This window comes from Physeter macrocephalus, chromosome 11, assembly GCF_002837175.3.
Source record: "Physeter macrocephalus isolate SW-GA chromosome 11, ASM283717v5, whole genome shotgun sequence".
Lineage (NCBI taxonomy): Eukaryota > Metazoa > Chordata > Mammalia > Artiodactyla > Physeteridae > Physeter > Physeter macrocephalus.
In genome coordinates this window covers 81,106,672-81,124,843 of record NC_041224.1, presented here as the reverse complement: position 1 = coordinate 81,124,843, position 18,172 = coordinate 81,106,672, and the positions used below count along the sequence as shown (strand labels likewise).

The 18,172-nt window shown below is 39.3% G+C and overlaps 1 protein-coding gene across 1 annotated transcript in view; it reads left to right on the top strand.

Annotated features, from left to right (window-relative positions):
- MCTP2 (multiple C2 and transmembrane domain containing 2) overlaps positions 1-18,172 on the top strand; it is a 254,744-nt gene that overhangs the window by 101,760 nt on the left and 134,812 nt on the right. Inside the window, exons 5-8 of the mRNA XM_055088201.1 lie at positions 3,240-3,382; positions 4,113-4,189; positions 4,674-4,785; positions 8,971-9,006. Coding sequence (XP_054944176.1) covers positions 3,240-3,382; positions 4,113-4,189; positions 4,674-4,785; positions 8,971-9,006 — 368 coding nt within the window. The remainder of the gene's footprint in view (positions 1-3,239; positions 3,383-4,112; positions 4,190-4,673; positions 4,786-8,970; positions 9,007-18,172) is intronic.

Here is an 18,172-nt window from a genome sequence, read left to right as displayed (position 1 = left end):
AAAAAAAAAAAAAAAAAGAGAGAACAGGAAAAACAAAACTACCGTATATTTCTTACAGAACAAAAACTTAACTCCTTATTTTGTGATTTTTAAGGCACTTCAGTCTGACTCAAAACCAGGGTTTTTAACTTTCTCATTATACATTTTCCCCCCTTAATTTCTGGATGTATTGAAATGCTTGCTTGGCACCGCACAGATCTAGTCATTTTGGCATCTTTCCCCTTTCAGTGCCGGTTCCTCCAGCCCAAATGGCCTCAGTCCTTTTCCGCTTGGCCAGATCCGCCCATGTTTCAATTCCCATCTCCTTTATTTCAGCCTCCACTGATACCCCAGCTGGAGCTAACCTTTCCCGCCTGTGAACTAGTGTAACCCCCAAGTTCTATTCTGTTTTGACACTTACCTCTTGGACCTTGGGTTATATATACACCATCTGCCTGCTGCCCGGCAGGTACAGAAGAAAAGGCACTGGGATGGATCTTCCTTTGCCATCCCCCTTAGTACTCAGTAACACTGAGCCATGCTCTGAGGCAACCTGTGTTTGTGGCACGTGAGTGATGTTAGCAGGCCTGACAGGTACAGGGTCAAGGGAGGCGTGACCATCCAGAGCGTCATGAGCAGATATAAGGACTGTCCCGCATTGTTGTCGGGAGTGTGAATTGGCACAGCATTTCTGGAGGAGCAGTGAGTGGCTGTCAGTCTGTCTCGGCACACACAGAACCACAGTACCTTTTCCATGGGAGCAGGAAGCTCCGCCTCTGGATGCGTGATGGCTACATATTCTAAATTTGAGGCTCCGTGACTCTGTTGAGTCCACATGGCAGAATGGGTGGTGACCCCAGGAGGGAGGCACCGTCTCTGGCCTCCTATTTTCACTCTCCTCCCAAAGTTCCACACTACCTCTTTATTCCAAGGAGCCTCATTGTTTATGAAGGGCCCTGTGAAAAAAAGGTTAAAGTCCACCCATTCAGGTGTCATCTCATCATTTGTATAATCTGGGCGTTGCATTCCTGAGCGGCGACCCCTTTTCAGAACCTGCCTAGTTAAGATGTCACTTGCCTGACAGTGAGGCACTTAGGCTCAGAGAGAAAAAAATCACTACGTGCCCCCTGCCCACCCCCCTCTCAAATTTTCCCTAACAATTAACGCCGTACTCACTTGACACCCTGGTTCCTTGTTTGGCTTTGTAAACCCTGATCCCTTTTTCTATTAATTCCAGACATTAATATTTTCTTTCATGCAACTGCTGCCATTCACCCGTGAAACAGTATGAACATTATGTAGCTGTCAAGATGCCTGGGGATTACCCAGTATGCTTTGCCTGTGAGAAAGTGACACCACCGAGGCCTGGTTTTGAGATGTTTATTTTGAGAGCACGCTGACAAGCATGAAGGCCCAATCCCAGAGTGGCAATTTCATTTAATTAAAGGCCTCTTTTTATTAGCGTTTTCCCCCCACTTTTTTTTTTATCTATATATATCAGAATGACTGTTAAAATCTGACTTGCCGCAGGTGTTCTCTTGTACTCTCAAAGAGGGGGTGTGGACAGATTACTGATTCACCAGTGACTATTCCACTGAATGGCTGGGAATGCCTTCATTTTTACTGTCCTGCTCAGAATTGCTGCTTAAGCGTGTGCGAGTACGTGTGTGTCCAGGTTTAAAGTAAAGACTGCTGGGTTTCTGCCCCTTTGTTGCCAAACTTAAAACGTGAGTGTCGAATATGTATACGTGTATATTTGTAACTTGATTTCTTTGTTTTAAAGTTAGTAGCCTTGCCATACTGGAATGGCTGAATTATCCAAATGGTACCTTGGTTACTCTGTTAAGACTTTTAGCCAGTGTGTATTATCTTGCCCCCAAGTGATGTGACTCCCAGTTAAAATAGTTGGGGTAAGAATTGCATTCGTGTTCAGGAGTTTTCCATCCTGCAGAAACCTCAGAAAGAGCTGAAAAAAAAATGATTGAAATAATTCATGGTGGGTATTAACGAGTTGGAAATGTTTGTGACAGAGTAGCCTTATTAATTTTTGATGTAATATTCTTAGACTACATTGGCTTGACTTTAATATCAAGAACTCATGTCAGTAAATCTGTGGAGGCCTCTGTTGGGCATTGTCCAAGGCACCTGGAATGTGTCAGTGAACAAAACAGACTGTTGGTCTTTGAGCACTTATTCAGAGTCTGTTTCACGATGAATTATACCAGCATACCTCCCCCAATTAGATATTTTTCCTTTCTTTGTAGCATTATCGGCTGGCCTTCATTCATGCCCTCGTGGATTATTCATTTATTTGTGCCTCCTTTATTCATCCTTCACTAGGTAGTAATGTGCAAGTATGTCCCAGTCACTGTTCTGTGTCTTGAGTATGATGGCACACTTGCACAACACATTAATCCTGGTATTATGTTTGTGGGCATTTTTTTTTTCCTCAACTGATCTGAAAAATGTGGAGGAGGCTCCATCATCAGCCCTTCTTTCTGCCTTGGACATAGTGGCTATAGCGGGACATTATTCATTCCTTTTCAAAGCTTCCCGGGAGGGGGCAGCAGGTCAAGGGTGTTGGCCCGAGGCCGGCGGGTCGGAGGGCCTTGTTGAGGGGCTTTCAGCTGGCCAGGGGGAGACAATGTTCTCTACTTTACCGCAGGTGCAGGGGTGGGGGGTGAAGAATGGCAACTTTGTCAGTTTAATCTCTATGCCCCTGGTTCTGGGGTCTGAGTCCCCGGGCCCCATCTTCTGAGTCGGTGGTTCCAGGGATTGATTGATTTATTATGATTATATTATAAAGTACAGGGTTCTGTTGAGTCAGCCATCTGGCCAAATGTTTGAAAATGGTTTCTTTCCATTTTCACTGACTCACTGCCATTCTTAGGAGGAGTGGGCTTCTCCCCAGGACTCCTGAGATGCTTGGCTGGTGCTGGTGGATTTTATTTCTTGAATTTTTTGTGGGTAGGAGAGTGATGACATACCCACAATGAAACCAAACAGAAAAAGCTCAAGGAGCCCATTTATATTCTACCATGAAAGGCAAAGAAGAATCAGTCATTTACCCCAGATGTTTCACTTCTCTCCCCTCTCCACCTCTGGGGCCCTCAGTCTCTGTGCAGGGAGGCATTTGTTCTGGGTGTGCCCAGTGAAGTGCTTTGAGCCTGGAGAGCGTGGAAAGAATCTTTACTTAATGGAGATCCTAGGCTTTTTACGTATATTTTTAAAACCTGTCTTGCTCTCTTTTTCATTTAAAGGCACGAGTGATCCCTATGTGAAATTTAAGCTGAATGGGAAGACTCTGTACAAAAGTAAAGTCATATATAAGAACTTGAACCCAGTTTGGGACGAAATAGTCTTATTGCCAATACAAAGCCTTGATCAAAAGCTGCGTGTGAAGGTAATCCCAGATGACTTTCAAATCTGCTCTTTTATTAAAAACATTTATTTCTCAGCCATCTTCGCCCTCTTAAAAGTCAGCTTCCCCAAATTCATTCTTGTATCATTCCTAAGCACTAGGTTAAAAATATAAGTATGGAAGGGATTCTTTATACCGTTGGTCAAACTGTATGTTACTCTCAGATCTAGCAGAGTGAAAATAATATCTCCATTGATTGTATTTAAACTTACTGAATGTGGAAGAATTATTACTGCCAGTGCAGTGGTGACAAGTACTAAAGCCTTTCTCAGAGAGCTTTAAGTTACCGGTTGTAAGCATCAATTGCTCTAACATCTGGGTTAAAACTGCATGAGTTGAGTGCAGGATGGGATTGCTATAGAATATTTAGCAAATTTCTCTTTAATTGGCAGATTTGCTCACTGCGGAAAATTTTAATGAGAGACCATTTAAACTACAGAGAGTGGTCCATTGTGCGTGATATCTTAATGCATAAGAATACTGCCTTAAAAGTATTTTCTGTTATTTTGGCCATAGTAAGCAAAATGCACAGGTTTGAATAATTTTGTTCTCTCCATCAGCTTGGTTAAATTCTTCTTTATACTGTGCAAATTATTTTTAGATCTATAAGACTGAATTCAAAATTCCCAGCCTATTGCATTTATCCATACTTTGATATACTCAGTTGGTTTGCCATATTAATGTGTGTTACTGGCCCCCTTCTTCTTTATAGGTGTATGATCGAGATTTAACTACATCTGATTTCATGGGTTCTGCATTTGTCGTTTTGAGTGATCTTGAACTTAACAGGTATTGTAATTTTACCATCTAGTTGTTATTAGTGAATTTTAGAGGGAACTCAAGATAATCAAATGACAAAATCTGAGTAAATGAAAGTGCTTTAAAATGTGAGTTTTTCTGTTTTTGCTTTTTAGCTCCCAAATATATATTGGTCAGATATTACATCTCCTATAATGTAACCTAAAAGGTGTATTGAATTTTGTACTTTCGTGTTCATTAACCTGCTTACCTTAAAATTAAAACAAGTATTTACATTTTCTTTGGGCAGTAGGGGAGAAGAATCAGTTGACCAACTGTTGAATTAGGCAATGCCAAACAGTTTCTCTACCCCTGAAGATGGTTGGTTTATTTTCACTGAATCTGGTGCTTTTTTTAACTTGTGTCTCACCCCTGTTCAGAGGTAGGAGATTTTTATCATAATCTCCTGATGTATTCTAAGGCTATAAAGTACTACCAATAAGTGCTACCGTCATTTGTTGCTTTTTGCTTACAGAACGACTGAACATATTTTAAAATTGGAAGATCCAAACAGTTTAGAAGATGACATGGGAGTGATTGTATTAAATTTGAACCTAGTAGTAAAACAGCGTGATTTCAAGAGACACGTGAGTGTGACCCTTTTGTTCTTTTTAAAATTCTCCATTGCAACTTTTCTTTGATAATTGGGTTGCCAGATGACTGACATTTTTGTATTTATTTGGGTAGGGGGAAAAACTGTATGGAGACTTAAAGTACCTATCTGTGATAATGTACACCCTTTCTTTTGGAAACCTGGAAAGAAATCCAGTAAGGAATGATCTCTAATTTGGCTAGGGATGTAAACATTATTAATATTGTAGCAATAATACTATTGCTGTTATTGTTTATGCTGCTTATGGTTTGCTTGTCACAGATCATACAAAATATGCTTTTTCTAAATGTTAAGGTTTCCATTTACTGTTTTCTTAGGTACTAGATGACTTAGGCATTATTTAGTTATGAAAAGCTGTTCCCAGGATTTAGTCATTGTGTTGTACATTACTAAGGTGATCAAGTATACATTTGCAGCATTTCTGTTTCATCTTCCTTTTTCTTTTAGCTACCAAATTTTCTATTGAGAGTTCTTCTGGGAAGACACACATTTAATATTCTCTAGTCTGTTACATGGAAATTTCTAGTAAATGCATTACCTATTAAAGATGTCTGTAACATCAAAAAGCATTGGATTTTGTGATAGTATGATGGGGACTGTTTTTAGGAGCAAATATGTGAATACAAACCGTAATCTTATTTTATATTCTGATATTATACCTTAAAATTCCAAGATGAAAGCATCTTGGATTGTCATTTATTTGAAAGGTATTTAAAAAGCCAATTAAAAACAGCTACCTGAAAAAGGACTAAGATGTGTTAAAATTTCAGCATGTTTAGAATCTGGTATGAAAATCTGAAGCCTGTTTATAAAATAGGCCTCCAATAATACCTCTTGAATTGAGTCAGTGGGGTCAGTGTGGAGAGTATTCTTCATTTTGACATTACCTTTGCAGTTAGTTGTAATTTATTTTCATGATGAAAATTGTGAGTGATTTACTAGTAAACTCACTGAAGATAGTTTAAAGGAGTAAAAAAAACAACAAAAAAACTGCACAGTGATTTTTCAATTGCCAGAGGGTCAACTAAACAGTTGCTATTTTTAATGTGAATTCTTTACTTATGAACATTTACTTGATGATAACTTTGGGGGGGAGATCTCCATTTATTAATTAAGAAGTGGCACTATTAAAACCTGAGGCCTCAATAACATTGATATTTTGATGCTAAAATGTCTTAAATTGATGTCAAAAATAATTTTTTTTTCTACCCAACATAGTGACGGAGGATTTCCTTTAACTTCTCTTAGTTTTGATGGCATTGCCATTGGATTCAGTGGCAGGGCATCCAGTAGGTGACTGGTTCCTTGAGCTGGATGCCAGGTTACAATGACATGCCATGGAAATGAGCATATTATTTGCCACGTGGTTGCATAATTGCCAGCTGATATGTTCTGAAAATTTCTTACATATTTAAGTGGGGTTTGTAAACTTGGATAATTACCTCATGAAGATAGCTGCATATTTCAGCTGCATAATAGCTGTGTATTTATTCCACACGTGGATTTTTCTGTAGTGTATTGGATGGTATTTAGCAGTACTACTGGCACTTAAAATATGTTGAAATATTGCCAAAATTTGGAGTTTTTAAGTAGAGCCATTTTAGTCAAAATTTATTTCAAATTGCAGAGCAATTAATACTCAATGCAGCTTGAGTTTGTTTTTGGAAAACATCTCAAAGCCTATCTTTTCAGAGCCCTAAAAGGAGGCACACTTGTCATCCTATTTAGTTTGGCCCTTCTTTCCTTGACTCCTCCACACCCTGTTTTTGAGAGTTTGTCAGATGGTACGCATTATCTAATTGCTGGTATGATTTCTCATTTTCTTTGTTCTTTGCTTGTCTGGCAGGGTCTAGTGTACAATCTATTTACTATATATACGAGTGTATATACATATATATACATATACATGTATATGTATGTGTGTGTATATAGATGTACATATATAAATAAAATGGAAGGGTCTAGTGCACAATCTATTTACTATATATACGAGTGTATATACATATATATACATATACATGTATATGTGTGTGTATATAGATGTACATATATAAATAAAATGGAGTATTATAGAAAGAATAATAATGATAATGCCTGTTTTATTTGTTCTGACTGGTAGTGTTATTTTTCTGTTTATATACTTGCTCAAAGTATACCTGAGCAAGGAATAATTTATCCTTGGCCATGTGTGGCTATTCAACTTACAGTGTGTATCAGGGGCCCTTTGGATAGAGTAGGTATCAGAAAACTGTTGATCTTTTCATTGAGTTTAAGTTAGTATTTAAAGATATTCTTATATTGGGTTTTTAAATGGGGTAACTAACACAGGAGACTGAGATTATTTGGGAATAATTTGTTTATAAATTTCCATTTTAATTTAAAGCCTGATGGAGAGATTTCAGTTTGAATTCTCGGTTTTGTACCCGTATTTCTTCCCGTTGTCATTGAGGCAGTCTTTGTTGCTTTAGAGCCAAGCCAGTAAAAATCTTAACATGTGCAAAATGTCCGTGAATTGACCCTCAGGGCCAGGGATTTTAAGTGCCTACGGGCATGGTACAGTTAGGAGGTAAGGCACTGGGTGGAGGGCTGATAAACCTGCCCTCTGTCTCTTTTTCTCAGCAAAAATAGGATTTTAGTTATAATTATGAGCTCTGTCATCAGACTGCCTGGGTTTGAATCCCGACTCCACTATTTTTAGTTTTGAGAAGTTAAGTGATCAGGTCAAATTCACAGAATTACTTAATTCTCAGCTACAATTTGTGAAATGTGGATTTAAAAGAAAGATTATCTATTTTATAGGTTTGTGAAGATCAACATGATCAAATATAGTGCTTAGCATGGAGTAGACACCCGATATATGGTAGCTCTTAATATTGTAGTAAGTAGACAGTAATACTCATTTTCCATTAATTTCCTTATCTATTTTTTAATCTTTGGTGATATAAAAATCAAATGAATTGTATTTCAAAAGGCTATTTAGGAATAGCCATGTGTACCTGCAAGATGGTGATTAATTTTAGTGGTTGTTCTGGGTGAAAATATTTGTTCATATGTTGTTGGGAAAATACAAAAAGAACTGATATTAATACCCAGATTGTAGTATCTATAACTCTGGGTCACATGCTGAGTGGTGGAGCTTACTGTTTCACCAGGGAAAGTGTTTTTCCTGAAGAATATTTTCAAGACATTTTTGTACCAGCGTTTCTACTTGCTGGTCCCCGGAATATAAGTGGATTTTCTCCAAAGACAATTTGTTTTCTGGTTTCTAATTTACTGGGGAGACTTACTGGCAATGTGGATAGGTCATTTGCCTAAAGGCATTTTTTTCCTTAATCATAATAGTTACTATGGGCTGCTCAATTAGATTCATAATTGAGTTGTAATCTGCCAAATTTTTCCAAGTTTTAACATCCGGTTAGCTGGTTAACCAGCCAGAGTAGAGCTTTGTAGTACTGGACGGTGACAGGAGTAATGAGAGAATTTTGTTAGGAGAGAACATTAATTGTAGACGAAATTCAGCAGTCTTAGCTCGACAAATGAGAGATCAAAAGGAGAACAGTGGTGAAGTTACTGGCTGTTCAGAACATTTTTTTCTTCCCTCCCTCACTGGTACATTAGCCTATTTTTCTTCATTGTGAAGAAATGACTCAGATTGTTTTTCCTATTATTTCGAATATTGAGAGTTTCTCAGCAGAGGGCAATGGAATTATTTTTTCTAGTATCTAAAACTACAGAAACCTAAACATGAACTAACTTTGTCCATGAATTTCTTAAACATTTTTATAATGCTATCTGAATATTTCAGGTAGGAAAAACCTGCCTTTCCACTTTGCTTTTCGAGGTAAAATTAGAGTGTTTTCAGGCAAATAAAAATATAAATGTACTTGTAAGGACTGCGCAGTATTCTATGTCCTTGTCTTTTCATTTTTGAATACTGTGAGAAAATGATGTAACACAACCACAGAAATGTGATTTTTCTAGGTTTCTAACTATTTTCTTGCTCAAATGTGTTTTCTCTGAAACCTTAGAATGTGGGTGTCAGTTGTTTGAATGTGGTCTGCACCATCTAACTAGCATGATAACATCATCATGTTGTTAACAGCTCTATTTCTCTCTTTTATTTTGCCATTTTTCACGATTCAATGGACATAATCCTTAGCGTTGGTCAAATCGGAAGCAGTTAAGTGCCAGCAAGGTAAATATAGCTGTTTTTTTTCTTTACATCATGTGGTTTACCTTTGTAGCAAAGACAAATGTAGACAAGATTATTATCCAACCTTTACATGGAAAGGCTTTCTTTTCCTCTTACTGCTGTTATGAATAAAAAGGAAACAAACTCCCTTTTAAAATTTCATGTAATAAGGGCATAGCCAGATGTTTGAACTTACACTTGTTTTAGTGTTGACATTTTATATGTACCGGCCATGTTAGAATGTTACACTTCATTAAGCTTGAATTATTTGGAGCTGTAGTGCAGTTAGATTTAGTCCTTTAGAAAGCTATTTACCATTAGGTGGAAACTGTTATAAGGGCAGTGAAAAGATTGAGAAGAATACATGGTATATTTTATAAATCTTTTTTATATACTTTTATTTTACCTTTTTTTTTTTTTTTGTGAGCGTTTCTTTAAAGATTTCTCCATGAAATACCGGTGACTTTTTTACATTGTTAGTATCTTTTTAAACAATTATATACTTCTGTGCAATATATAAAAAGTATAGGTGTAGCAAGGTAGGAATGTGTTATTATCAGGTTATTAAGGTAACACATTGTAACTTAAGTGACTAAATGTCAAAATTAATGTAAATGTAAACAAAACCAAAAATACTATGTATAACTTACTTAGCAGGTCTACTGCTTTTAAAAGAGGAATAACCAAGATGGAGGTGGCCGTGATGTGTCCGTGTATGAGGGGTGGGTGCGTGGGCAATCTCTGTATATGCATTTATTTATACACACACACATGTGTACACAGATATATGCCATCTCTCATTTCTAACCTCACCACACTGCAGTTGTTTACTTCTCTATAAAATAAGGAGATTGGAACAAAGATTTCGTGTGTTTGTAAGAAAGTGTGTATGTGAAAGAGAGAGAGAGAAGGAGAGACTTGTAACCTGACTAGTTCCTAGGAAAGAGGTAAACTTTCTAAACCTTGCTTTTTCAAATCCAGAGGAATCAAAGTTCTGACTCTTCCTAAAATGTATATCCTTTGCATTTTTGAGCACTTTAAAAATAACCAGCTAAGGTGGTTTTCTTCTTTTTTTTAAAAAATCCTACCTGTTCACTTGGTTTCCAAGACTCTGGTTCTTTTTAGAAATAAACTTAAGAGACAATAAATAATCATGTGAAGTTGTCTCAAAAATTCCTCCAGCTTTTGTCTTATTCCTTTATAGTCACTAGAGGGTAGAAGAACATCATTTCTCTCCACAGAAGGGAGCCCGGCTCTCCCTCTCATGTATTAAGAGTTGCTGTAACCATTCAGAGCAGTAAAGTTTCCCAGCATGCTCTGGCGAAACCTGACAAAGCAGTATTTTCTCATTTATTGATTCTGCTGCTGCACTAAAACACTGGTACTGTACATCAATAACCATCTTTAGTTAGGGAGCTCCGGCCTGTGGAAGAGCACTGGCAGTTTGTGGAAGAACATAAAGGCTAGAAAGAAAAATTGTGAGCTTGGGGAATATGGGAGTCTAGAGGAGGACAGGAGAGGTTAGTGAAGAGGGGGAGGAAAAATGTTGACGGCCAGGATAAAGATATCAAAAATATGAAAGGAACAGAGGATCCTGGAACTGTCATCTTCTTTTTTCCCTATCATTGTAGTTTCTAGAATTTTGACTTCAGTGCACTGGGCTCAGAGACTAAATGCCCAGACCTAATACAATGTTTAATAAAACCTTAGATGAATAGGTCATTGAAAGCTACTCGTGATCTTATATGAGAGATGCCATTTATATATTGGTGAAGAATTTCAATTGTTAGGTTGACATTGTGCTGCTTAGAGTTTGCAGTTTTGGAGGAAAACATGAGATAGCTTCTAATTTAGCTTATGAAAATGAGTCATGTGGAAAATCTGTAGACTCTGTGGTTAACCTTCTGTGTAAGTAGTTAAAATACCCTGATCAACCTATCTTGGTATTTTTAAACTATAAGCTTCTTTTTTAAGATTTCCATATCATATTTAAAAATTAGGTAACAGAAGTTTCATATAAGGAAGATTACTTACTATGAGTATCTAAAATTTTACTAGTCCTAAGTGATGTATTATTACCTATAAAATGCCATTGACTCTTTCACCTCAAAGTTATTCTTATAATAACTTAACTTTATTTAAATAATTGCTCTTAGACCCATAAGTTTATAATTTTACATCATCTAGAGGGACCCAGAATGGCAGAGTCTTTGTGGACTGTCTTCTAAAGCATTTCCTGAATTTTTTTTTTTTTTTTTTTTTTTTGGTCTCTTGTGGGCTTAGTTCCCCAACCAGGGATTGAACCTGCACCCTCGGCAGTGAAAGCACGGAGTCCTAACCACTGGACTGCCAGAGGATTCCCCGTTTCCTTGATTTTGATACTGACCTTGATTTTAATACAGTAAATACATAGAGATTGCCTTTAAAAAATAGCTTTAGGTTTCATACAAAAGCCTTTGTTTTCCTTCTAATGAGCCTTTTAAAGAGAGAACTGAAAATCTTATTTAAAAAGACCTGAATCAGATAACTGCTTCTTTTTAGATACTTACTATGCACAATTTTTTCTGTGAATAGATCTGTTTCCAAACCTTACTTCTCACTTTCTAATGTATATCACAGTTACAGAGATAGAAAATTAACAGCAGTTGCTTCTCTTACATCAACTAGTCTCATGGGATAAAAACACGATGATAAAATATGGAATTGATGGGTCACTGATTGTATTCAGAAAATCTGCGTATATAGACACCACACCCTTGCCCTTTCATTTGGGACTGTAGTATGAGTGACCATAGTGCCCTTTTAGTTATGGATTTTCTTTATTTTAGATAATTTGCACTGAGATAAGTATTTATTCTCACATGGCCCCTCTTCTGACCCATTGTTTTATGCAATTATGTGTCAGCCGTTTAAGGTAGAAGACATCCCTGTACCTAGTGCAACATTTTTTTTCTGTACCCTGATCCTAGCATTTATTCTTTTTCTCTCTCTAGCCCAGGGGTCATTGAACTTCAGCCTGAGTGCAAAATTCAGCCCTGTGTCTGCTTCTGCAAATAAAGTTTGATCGGAACGCAGCTGCACTCATTTGTGTATGCACTGCCTCTGGCTGACGTGGCAGAGTTGAGTACTTGGGGCAGACCCTAATTCTTACTACCTGGAACTTGACAGAAAGTCTGCCCGCCCCGCCCTCACTCCAGCCTAAGAGTGCTGGCTGCTTCCTCCTGTCACTGACCTTAACTTTTCTCCATATACTCTATTTGGCGTCTCAGCTTTTCCATCACCTGTTCTCCGCATTATATTCCCTCTGTTCGTAGTACCTGGGATGATTCTCTCTTCCCGTTGTATTCTCTGACAAAATATAGGGGCTACGCTCTTGCCTTCGGCCTTTTTGGATACTTTATTTCAGTGTCATGACTTGGTAAGAGTCATGAATTACATGGTGAGGGTTCTGCCTGAATTTAGGTTATGTCCTCCTTGTCTTCGTTCCCCTTTTCCACTTTCTCTTTTTCCCTTGGGCTCTGTCTGCCCCTCTGTTTCTGGCTCTCTGACATCTAGGACTCAGAACAGGTAGGCAGTCTCAGAAAGGTGGAGTTAGTAGTAGCAGTGTTTTGCTGAGGTTGGTCTTGAACCCGGAGAGCTGTCTGTTGCATGGGCCAGCGCCTCCTTTCTCTGCTGTCCACTTGGGCTTTTTGAAGTGTGCCATCCTCAGCCTTATCGCCCAGCAGCCCCCTGTGATGGGATGCTGGTTGGGTCTTGTGACTATATGCTCTCTTGCCAGGGGGTGACGTGGCATCCTTGTCAGTTGTGACCCCTCCCATAGGCCGCTGCCCCGGGGGTGGCTGTGTCTGTGGGTTAGCTGTCTGGCCAAATGAGTGAAGTCTGGGAAGTCTCAGCAAATTATTGTGGTTGTGCTTTTGCCTTTGTTTCAGTTATACAGGTTGACCTTGTCAATTTTGCTTCTAACACGTGGGCCAAGATGGGTTCACTGAAAACCTCATTGCAGGTTGAAGCACTTTGCAGGGCTGGGACTCCGGTGGCTTTAGAAGTGTGGTTTTAACATATTTAGCTCCTGAAGGGTATCTTGTCACAAGGCTAGTTTAATGTGGAGGAACTTAAATTGAAAGAGGACAGTCAAAGAATTTGGAGGGAAGCTCTTTCTGTCTGTCTGTCTGCCTATCTGTCTGTCTGTCTATCTCTCTACCTATCTATCTATCTATCTATCTATCTATCATCTACCTATCTATCCAGCTACATAGCATGACGTGCTTTGTGACCAGAGCCCGGGTAAGAACCAGGAGGAAGTTTGGATGATGGTTTTGTCTGTCATATAGTTTTGGGTTGAGAAGAAGCTGCTCAAACTGGAAGAGATGCCACTCCTCCCACCTTACTGGTAAATGCCCGCTGTCACTGTACCTTTCTCTAGGTGAACCCATGTCCCTTATTTCGCTATAAGCCCAGGAAGTAGCACAAGCAAAACGCCTTGCAAGAAGTGTGGTCCATTTGTAGAACTAAACTGAGAGTATTGTGCCTGGACCACCTTCCCAATTAATAGAATGCTTTTTGTTGGTTTGGTTCCTTTTCATTTTGACACACATTCTTAACTCAAATGCCCACCCTTAGTAATACCTTTTACTTTTTTGTTTTCTTAGTTAAATTTGAAGGGTTGGAGAATGGTATAACCCAAACAGCCATATACATCCATATACCTGTCTATCTCTATCTGCTCATCTATATATCTACCTAATTTATTTGTCTGTCTGTCTATATGCCTATCTCTCTTTCTACCTACCTACATGCCTGCCTATCTATCTAGAAGTGACACTGCATGGGCACACTTCTAAATATCTTAACCCCAATGCTTCTACTGCTTTGTTATGAAGTCTAGGTCAGCATTACCCTGAGCAGAATGGTTTCTAGAGGCTTTCCTCATTTCTGTGGGCTTTAGTCATGCGCAGGTAAGACCTTGGATCTGTTAGAACTCTCAAACCTTGTGTGTCTCCAGCCCAGAAGAACAGAGCCACTTCCTTCCTAAACTTAGCATCAGATCTCTCCTCTCAGTGACATTAGGTTCAGTTTTGGCCAAAAAAAAAAAAAAAAAAAAAGCCTCTCACTGAGCACATACTGTATTGTCGGGAACACTGTCCTGAGAATTCGGAGGTAAGAGTTGGCCATCATAGCTGATGGAGGGATTAGGAGAGATGAGAGTAAGGAGGTGGGGGTATTCAGAGACTAGGCCCTTATCTTGGCTTTACAGGTGGGTGGGGTGGATTGAAGGCTGGGGACCGAGAAAGCTGGAGTGAATCTCACCAGATGAGAAGGAGGAGGAAGTGAATTGAGACAGGACATTTATAAAATAATGTGGTGCATGGCAAGTGCTCCGAATTCTTTGTTATCAGTTCCAAAGGGGAGCCCCTGGGCCAACACCGTCAGCGTCACCTGGACATTTTCTGAAATGTGGATGTTGGGCCTCCATTTCAGGCCTCTCAGATCAGAAACTCTGGAAACGGGGCCCAGCCATCTTTTAGCAAGCCTTCCAGGTGATTCGGAAGCATAGTGATGTTTGAGAGCCACTGGTGAGGACTAGGGTACGGCGTGGGATGCTAGGGAAAGTAGGAGGCAAAGCCAGGGATGTAAGAGGGGCAGGCCTTGTAGAGCAGTGGGGAGCACTGCTAAATCTTAGGTTACTCGGGCTCAGGGGGCAGCCCTGCCCTTGCAGAAGCCTAAGAGTGAGCACCTCCTTCAATGTTTCACCCCGAATGCCTCACTTGCCTCACCCTAGTCCCAGTCTTGTATAAGGGTGGCCTTGACCTATTTTAAGTGAAGGAGAGACATAGAAATACGGAACACAGAAGTGAAGGCCTGCAGGACGACACATGTGAATCAAGAAATACTAGTTGATGAATATTATCGTATATGAGCCCAGCATTTAATATTGAGCTTCCTAGAGGTCAGGGCAAAAAGGAAAATCTTGTTGAATCACATGGCCTTCATTTTTTTCCCCCCTCAGTCCAGAACCCTGAGAATCATTGGGTATTTATGGACTTTATCAATTTTTAAAAATCTTCTCTTAGTCTAATTTTTATTTTTAAATTCAAACATTGAGTGAGGATATTCCCTTTTAATGAAAAAAATAATTTAATATAATCCTTTTATAGCTAATGTCTTTGTGCACACAGATTACTCATATCCTTGGGACTGTGAAATAGTTTTCCTCTATAAATATAAATCTCATCTTTCATGTCCATGCCCCTGTGGGAAATTTAAAAGGCTTCCTTTATATCCTATGCAAAAATGTTTGTGTAGTTCTAGGAGAATTTATGCCTACAGGGTTCTCTTCAGATGATATAAGGAGCTGTCGAGTAGCAGCTTTCTGGAAGCCTGTTGCATGAATGTATGGATCTTCTCATGTCATGCTATAAAAGCTGTTGACAATGAGCAGTAGTTTTACATGTTGAAAAAGCTTGGAAGGAATATTTCAGGGAAACCTTTTATAGACTGAATGTTCTCCCTTAGTTTTTCTAAGCATTGCCAACATAGTTGGAATCTTGCTTTACTCCTCATTTTGCTTACAAAGTTAGTTCCTTTTTTTTTTTTCATGCATTTGTCTCCCTGACTCCCTCCTTTCTCACAATGACTCAGGAAAAATAATTAATGAGAGTCAAAATAAGATGGATTGGCAACATCGGAACACATACTTTTAAATCTCCGTCACTGAGATGATCTAAAAGGTACCCATACAGTAATTGGCACCAGTAAGGTAGGCCTAGTACAAAAACCTTGTAAAAACATTTTCTCAATGCCCCTATTTTTTTTTTAATATTTATTTATTAATTTATTTTGCTGCACCAGCTCTTAGTTGCAGCATGCAGACTCTCAGTTGCGGCATGCGTGTGGGATCTAGTTCCCTGCCCAGGGATCAAACCCGGGGCTCCTGCATTGGGAGCACGGAGCCTCAACCACTGGACCACCAGGGAAGTCCCGCCCCTATTTTTAATTTTAATTTTTTTAATGTTTTGGTGTTTTTTGTCACCCAAGGGAGTGCTTTGAATTGTTACCCCGTGGTATTGGTCAGCATAGTTAGTTATGGACTGTGGCATCACTGAATATAAGATTGCTTTTGATAACTGCAGGCTATGGCCCCAGCTCCTGGACTCTGTGCCCTCCTATCAGGATCCTTCTTTACTCCTGACCTCTCTGCTATTCTTCCTGGCTTGGGACGGACAGGAGGCATCGAGCTGACATGTCCACTATCCCAGGGTTTCCTTTGTAGCCACGCTGGGAATCGGGGTACTGGAGTCCACATTGCTGTCTTCACAGCATGCCGCTTGGACAAAATCCTCAAATAATGCATGTCGCCAAGCTGCAATCTGTTTTTTATGTCCCAGGAAGAAAAATCTATTCACTGTTTTGAGAGTCTATTCCTAGATCAAAAACTCCTGAGAATTCTGCACCTGTTGGAAGTGAGCAGACGCTCCACAGCCTATACTTTCAGTCTTTCTCCCTTTCTTCCCTTCCTTCCTGTGAAATTTTCATGACCTGGAAGTATATTAATGTTTTGGAATCTGTTTCATTTTTACAAAAGCTAATGTATTTCTAAGTTAAATATCACACCTTGTTTTCATGAGTCATAACTAAGTTGCATGTTTCAAAAGAAAGTCACTTTTTCTGGGTGTGGATTTGGTGGGGTGAGGGCCAAGGAACAGAGCCTATGAATGAATCCACATAGAAATAGTAAAAGGTTCTGATCCTCTGGGAGGAAGGAGAAAAATAACAAAACCCTGATGTACTATATTTTATCCATTATGTCTGCTGAGAAATTAGGGTCGGGACCCAGAAGCTTTGCTCCATCTCCTGGTGTTTGTTTCAGCTCAGGTGGGGTGGGTTTCTCCTTTTGATGGGTCATTTCCTTCTCTCCTTTCACATTCCAAGCTGCATTAAGATGACAAATTTCACATATAGGGCTCGGGCACGGTCATGAAAACCTGAGCTATTGAGCTAACAGAGTGAGTGCAGAGGAGTCGATTTATGGTGGGGAGAAAGGGAGCTTTTGAGGAGCACAAAAGATTTGGATAGCCCAGATCTGCATCAGATCACACATGGGATGGATGGCCTGGGTGCTGCCCACAACCACAGACCCTGCTCTTAAGCCTCATCACAAGTCTCAAGGGTGGAAGAGAAATGCGAAAGTAGTTAAGAAACGTCTTTAAATCTCATACTCATATCCTAGATTGCATCGCTTGCAAATGAAACTTTTTTTGGACATAACCTTATAGTGGGTTTTGCAGAAATACTTAGGGTGAAATAAGTAGAATAATGGTCCTGTGTCCTTTTGTATCTGTGAACTGTGCAATAAATACTTCTCTTTTCCTACCCCGCTTTTAGTAAGGAAAAAAAAAATCTTGGACGGCAAAGAGCAAGTCCATCACATCAAACATGACTGTGTTAAATACTAAAATGTTCAAAGTCCGACTGAGATAGATAAAGGCTTTGATGGAAAGTGGATATTTCCCAGGGACATTGCAAGCAATAATCCAGATGTTAGAGTGTAATGCAACGAGTGTCCGTGGATAGATCAGGAGCTCCAGCCAAGCCGGGCCTGATGTAGGCCTTTGCCTTGCCCTCCCATGCTGTTCCGCCATATGGAACCTATCTCTGGGCCCCCTTAATAACCAGCTTTGGATTCCATTTTCACAGAGCTCATAGAGCTAAGTGGGGCTGTTTTATGGACAAGTTAGAAGCCTTTCCAAGATAAACATCCAATTTGAAATTAGGACATACCAAGCCGCAAAATTATTTTAGGGCATATTTCATGGAAGCACTGCCATTTTTCTTAGGCAATTGCCAGACTGTAGGATGCCCTTTGATCCCTTGTGGACATTACTCCCTTCTTTATAAAAAGGATTTTGAAATAGTTGCAGTGTTTAGGGAGGAATATATCTGTCGGAACTTTGAAGCATAGCCATGGGACAGGTCATGCTTTAGCTTGTTGGTTGGCAAGTCGAACTTTAAGAAGAAAAAACATAAAAAAGGAAAGTGCAGCAGGAGATATGAATCAAAATCTCATTTTCTTTTTAAAGATAGAAATTTGCAGCCCGTGTGCTTACTAAGCTAGAGAATGTATTAAGTGTATCTACATCTGTAGGCACACATATAGATTATATACATATTT